At 52.8% G+C, this 6,142-nt stretch overlaps 1 protein-coding gene across 1 annotated transcript; it reads left to right on the top strand.

Moving 5' to 3' along the window:
* Positions 1-3,772: 3,772 nt before the first annotated feature.
* Positions 3,773-6,039, top strand: GUITHDRAFT_145479 (hypothetical protein; the record flags this gene model as incomplete). The annotated part of the gene is made up of 5 exons (XM_005823651.1): positions 3,773-3,936; positions 4,156-4,558; positions 4,836-5,024; positions 5,512-5,594; positions 5,919-6,039. 5 exons carry the CDS (start codon positions 3,773-3,775, stop codon positions 6,037-6,039), a joined length of 960 nt encoding a protein of 319 aa, XP_005823708.1.
* Between the last annotated feature and the right edge of the window lie 103 nt (positions 6,040-6,142).

The following is a 6,142-nucleotide window of genomic DNA, read 5'->3' as shown; positions in this document are numbered from 1 at the left end:
GCCCCTCCGTTCTTCTCTCTTCGTCTCTACGTCCTCCTCCTCCTCCTCCTCCTCCTCCTCCTCCTCCTCCTCCTCCTCCTCCTCCTCTGGGGACCAGTGGTCCTTAGCCGTTCCTTGGTGTGTTTTGCTCTTTTTCTCGCCCCTCCTCCCCCCTCCCTCTCTTCTTTTCACTATCTACTCCTCTTCTGATCCGCAATCAGTCAACAGCAATCAGGAAGTCTGGCCGGCAGGAAGTATGCCTCAGAGTGTTATTTAAGTCTTCCCCTCCGTCTCCTCCTCTTGACTCGCTCTTTCCTCCTCTCTACTGCAGTCACCACCGTTTCCAACCTCTTCATGCGTCTGCTCTCGTTACCAGTCCCTCCCCACTGCCCTTGCACTGTCTTTCACCGTCGACTCTGACTATCCTAACTTATGTTCAAAGTAGCTTCCAATAGAGAAATCTGTCAAACTACCTTGATCTCTACACTTCGTTATACGCCCTGTGCTCTGCTCAACTTGACATTGAGTCTGAACATACTCTCTCGCTCTCAAACTCTTACCTCTGGTCCAATTCACTTGTCGTTCTCACTCGCAACACTTCAACGACAAATCATGAAAACTTGCATTTACTGAGGAGAAACTTAGGGCGTGTCAGTGTTCGCATAGCTATCGCACAAAAATTATCGATCACTGTGGTCGTCAAGGATACAATTTACAAGGTTTTCAATTCAAGGAGAACAAAATTTGAAGTTTTCCGAGAAGTTTTTTGGCTGTTCTATCAGAGACACGCCTTTATTCTCTCGTCTCGGGACACTTCACAAGGGTTCGACACTTTCAGGAACCATTCGATGAAAGTCTTCGAGATAGGAAACGTCTCCCCTTCCCCCCAAGCCCGGCAGCCTCTGCTGTCCATTCTCCCGTCCTCGTCAGACCCCATTGGTTCGTCCCTGCTACGTGCTGACAGCCCAGTGTTGATCTCCTCCTCCTTCTCTCCTTCCTTCTCCTCCTCCTCCACCTCCGAAGATGATCCGTCCTCAGCATCGTTCGATGGCTCGCCCGCATCTTCCTTCATCTGACCATCTCCCTCCTCTCCCCTCCCACGAATGTACGGCCACTTGGGCAGCCCGAGCTTCCTGCATGCCTTGCGCAGCGCAGTCAGTGAGATGCCCTGGAAGAACCAGGAGGTCAGTAGGGAGGGAGGAGGAGAGGAAAGTACCAGTTGGTTTGCCGCAATTTCCTGCTTGATGTCGAACAGTTTGAGGACGTAGGAGCGGGAGAGCAGGACAGGCTGCCCCCTCTCTTTCTGTCCTTTCTTCCGCCGAGGATAGATCTTTACTTGTGAAACGGCCGGCATCAGGTGACTTCTTGGCTCTTCTAGTATTCCTCTCCGAAGAGGATCACTGCGCTAGTATCTTTCTTCTTTCTCGTTCCTAGTCCGGTTGTCGCACGCTATGATCTGTGAAATAACTAGCATCAGCGTTATCAGAGCTGGAAGAAGGGGAGGGAGAGGCAGAAGAATTAGAGCGACACCGTTGAAGGATAGGAGGGGGATTCGGGTTGCAAAGATGAGCTCTATAGGAGGGTGCGGAGTGGGCGATGCTGGAAGGGCGATGTGAGAGGGGCCATGCAGCATGCGGGGCGCCTAACAGGCGTCCACGAGAGGAGCATGGCACAACACAGGCACGAGGCAGGTCGAGCAAGGGTAGAGAGCCGCTGAGGCATGCAGGGAGCTCTAGCGATGGGGGCGAGGGGAGTAGAGGCAGGCGTCAGCGGTAAGGAGAGACTGTTACGATTATAATGGCGGTAAGGAGAGACTGTTACGATAATAATAGCGGTAAGGAGAGACTGTTACGATAATAATAGCGGTAAGGAGAGACTGTTACGATAATAATAGCGGTAAGGAGAGACTGTTACGATAATAATGGCGGTAAGGAGCAGGGGAGCGAGGAGAGGAAAAGGCGAGGAGCTAGAGAAGGAATTGTAATCGTAACAGGCAAATGTGAAGGGGGGTCATCTGAATTTCCATAGGGAAAGAGGGGTACATTACCAAACCCTTCGTTTAGCAACGCTCCGTGCTCGCAGTGACTGTCACCATCGACCGAAAAGACTCTTTTTAGGACTAAAAAGAAAGTGTGCTGACAGGCTAAAACCATTTTATGTCAGCACGACACGTGAAAGACTCGCATCGCTTTACTCCACGTGACTTTCTGCCTGCAGACGTGTTTAGCAGGCCAGAGACATGCGTCAACGTGAAAGTGCGGAAGGAGGGGAGGGAAATGGCGGCAGATAGCGACGTGTTGGTCAGGTGCGGCGACAACAAGGAGGCAGGGGAAGAGACATCGTTGACAGAACCGACAACATAACAGACAACGTACACTCAGAACTTCCTTCATCAAAGCTTGTTCGCCTGACTGGATACTATTCAAATGTTGAGGACGTGGAGTTGGCCTCAGGAAGAGTGCATGAACAGAGAGGAAGAAGCGGCTGAGTCGAGGAGAAGGAACTATGGCATGAATAATGATAGCAAGATGGTGCTGGGCAGTGAAGGCAGTGCAGCAAGAAGCATGATGAATGATGCGGAAGCAATTCGAATGGCTCCTGAGAGGAAGTAAGGAGATGTACCGGCAAGAGTAGGACAAACGATCGACGGTCGGCAGAGGTGCAAGCGATGTTTGATTTCGAATCAAGACACTTCTCATACTGTTCAGCCCTGATCATTGTGGTTTACATGCTTTGAAATGCATTGCTATTATCTCCCTGTCTGCTTCCAAACTGTGACACGTTCTCCGAACCACATGCTCCCACACGACATGGATACTCCGCCACGACGAATTATGATACAATGAAGATCGTTTGACGCTGATCCCCTCCTGGAGGAGATGTTTCCGTGCTCTCCGCTTGTGGTTACAAGTCCTTACCACTTGTTGAACTTACTTTTTGTGAGTTGAACCAACGAATTATAGCCCATCGTGTGCATGTTGCTTTGCCCCTTGCCAGTGTTTTCCTCTCGTCTTCGTTTACGTCGCCCTCCACGTCCTCCACGTCCTCAACGTCCTCAACGTCCTCCATGTCCTCCACGTCCACGTCCTCGTCCTCGTCCTCGTCATCCTCCCGCCCCTCCTCCTCCCGCTCTCTCTTCGCCTTTGTGAGGCATCCGGCTCTTTTTTTTCAAGGATCTTTTTGGGGTCGCTTTTTTTTTTTTTGTTTTGGATTTTGCTTCTTTTTTTTTCTTGAGTTTACGAGTAGCAGACTTGAGTAAAATGATATCAAATATAAGGGCAGCAAAGATGTACTACATACCGTACTGAGTGTTTCAATTCGGGGTTCTGGGGGCAGCAAAAGGAGGTCGGGTGGGGGGAAGAGCAGGAAGAGGGGGAAAGAGAGAGGAGGAGAGGAAAAGAGGAGGAGAGGAGGAGAAAGAGAGTGAGAGGAGAGGAGAGGAGAAGAGAGGAGAAGAGAGGAGAGGAGAGGAGGAGAGGAGGATGGATTGAACGAGAAGAGGAGAAGGGTATAGGTGAGGATCAGGACCAAGCAGGACCAAGGATCCAGAGGTTTGCGGTGAGAACGATGGTGTTAGAAGAGGTAGGAATTTCAGAGGGAGGGAAATGCGAGTGCAAGAACTGGATTCTGTGAGATCGCGGGAGGGCCTCAACGAGAGCAAACGCGTCATCGTCCTCTAACGGAGGTGGGAGGAGCACAACAGGAGGTTGTTTGTAGGGTGTTGGGCTGTGTGCGAGGTGAGGAACATTCGCAACATCGGAGGAAGGAGATCTTTCTCTCCTCCCTTCCCGCCATGAACTTTGTCACTCGGCTACTGGATACCCACAAGGAGAGGGTGGCTGCTCTCAGGGGGGCATGGGAAGGGCCAGTGACTTACGACCCTTCGAACTTCTTTGACGCCATGAAGCCTCAGCTAGCACTGAGAGCGCATCAGTATGAAATCATTGCGATACCATGGTGCTACTTGTTCCTCTTCGATGACTGTCTCCTCTCCTCTCCTCTTCTCCTCTCCTCCACCTCTACACGCCTCCTCCTACACTTCGCCTTCAAGCTCATTCCTGCGGGCTTAAGATTACTCACCTCCTTTTCTTCATCCTAATTTTTCTCTCCAAACTCCCTGGGGACTTCCAACTTCCCTCCTTGTCCCTCGCTCCTTCCCTGCTGACATGCTACAAGGATGGCCACCACTGCCTTGACCATCGCATGGACGTCGCTCATCAAGATCCTAGAGCTGCTCAACTTCCTCCCCCCCCAGGACGTCGCACAACAAGAGGGCCTGACATCGCTTGAGAACAGTCTTACCTGGGTTCAGATCTGCATGACTTTCCTTCTTACCTTCCGTCTCAACCGTGCGGCAGTCCGCTACTACGAGTCCCGCGCCTTCGCCGGCAAGCTCGTGGAGCTGTGCCGATCGCTGGCTACCCACTGCGTGACCTACTACGGGGAGGAGGAGGAGGAGGAGGAAGGGAGGGATGAGTTCCTGCGGTGGATCATGGCGTATCCTGTCTCGGTTAAGAACTACCTTAGGGGGGAGGAGGGGAATGAGAGAGAGCTGCTGGGAATTCTTGACCATGCACAGGTCCATCCTCCCCTTGCCTTCTTGCTGCTTTTGCTCCTCCTCCTCCTCCTCTTTCTCCTCCTCCACCTCCTCCACCTCCTCTTCCTCCTCCTCCTCCACCACCTCCTCTTCCTCCTCCTCCTCCTCCTCCTCCTCCTCCTCCTCCTCCTCCTCCTCCTTCTCTCCCTCCTCTTGTCCTCGCTTCCCTTCCACCACCTCCTTCTCTTCCCTTTTGCTCACCGCCTTGTATCTACTTCTCGACCCTGCTCCTCCGGGCTCCTGCTAACGTGCCAATCAGATAAGGGGAATGATGGAGGCAAAGCATCAGCCCCTGTATTGCCTGAGCAAGATGCGATCGGCCGCGTATCAGCTGAGCTGCAGGACGGGAAGGGGGGACGTGATGGCTGCCATGACGTACCAGGTGATCTCCAACGAGGTCACGAGCCTGTACGGGGCCATGGGGGGAATGGAGAGAATCAACAACACGGTAAGGAAATGCAAAAGTTTCCAGCCACAACCACAACCATCACCGCTTCCTCCTCCTCCTTCTCCTCCTCCTCCTTCTCCTCCTCCTTCTCCTCCTCCTCCTCCTCCTCCTTCTCCTCTTCCTCATTCTCCTCCTACTGCTACTGCTATTGCTCCTGCTCCTGCTACTGCTGCTGCTACTACTACCACTACCACTACCACTACTCCCTCTCCTTTTGGTTTCCTCTTTCCTCCCAATCTTCCTATTCCTTCTTCCTTGTCTCCGTTTCAATCTTTATCATGACCTCCTCACCTTATACATTGACCTCCTCTCACTTTATACATGCCTCACTCACCAACTCTTTGCTTTATCTTGCTTGTCTCGTTGATCGCATTTCCTCCTCTCCGTCTCCTCTCCGTCTCCTCTCCTTCTCTCCTCTCCTGCTTCTGCCTTTCTCCTCTCCTTCTCCTCTTCCTCTCCTCTTCCAACTCCTGACAACCATGCTTAGCCTCTTCCTTGGGTCTACGTCACGCATCTCCGCCTACTCGTCATGATCTTCTGCATCGGCGTTCCCATCATCGAGCTCCCGCGGTCCTTCTCCTCCCTCACGTTCTCTTTCCTCCTCTCCTCTCCTCTCCTCTCCTCTCCTCTCCTCTCCTCTCCTCTCCTCTCCTCTCCTCTCCTCTCCTCTCCTCCCCCCTCCTCTCCTCCCCTCCCCTCCCCTCATCTCTCCTTTCCCCTCCTCTCCCCTCCCCTCCCCTCATCTCTCCTTTCCTCTCCTCTCCTTTTCCCTCCGCTCTCCTCCTGCCTTCTGCTCTGCTCTGCTCTGATCTGCTCTGCTCCTCCCTCCTCTCCTCTCCTCTCCTTTTCCCTCCTGTGTTCCCCGCGCAAACATATAAGTGAATGCGTCTATAGGGAGGCACAAAGGCGGCAGGTCGAAATTAGAAACTCAACGTGCGCGAAGAGCAAGAAAAAGTGGCGACACTTCCCAACGCAATGCGGGAAGGCAGAAAGTAAAAGTAAGCCGGGAGGTTGAAGAAACGAAGGGGCAAAAAAAAGCGCAGCGGCCGACCCATATCAATGAGGAAGGGGGGAACGGTCGAAAGCTAGTCAGAGCAGGGAGTCCTCGAGAGGCGAGA

Source organism: Guillardia theta (genome assembly GCF_000315625.1).
Source record: "Guillardia theta CCMP2712 unplaced genomic scaffold GUITHscaffold_104, whole genome shotgun sequence".
NCBI lineage: Eukaryota > Cryptophyceae > Pyrenomonadales > Geminigeraceae > Guillardia > Guillardia theta.
The sequence above is the reverse complement of the archived record's forward strand: the minus strand, read 5'-3'. Positions and strand labels throughout refer to the sequence as shown.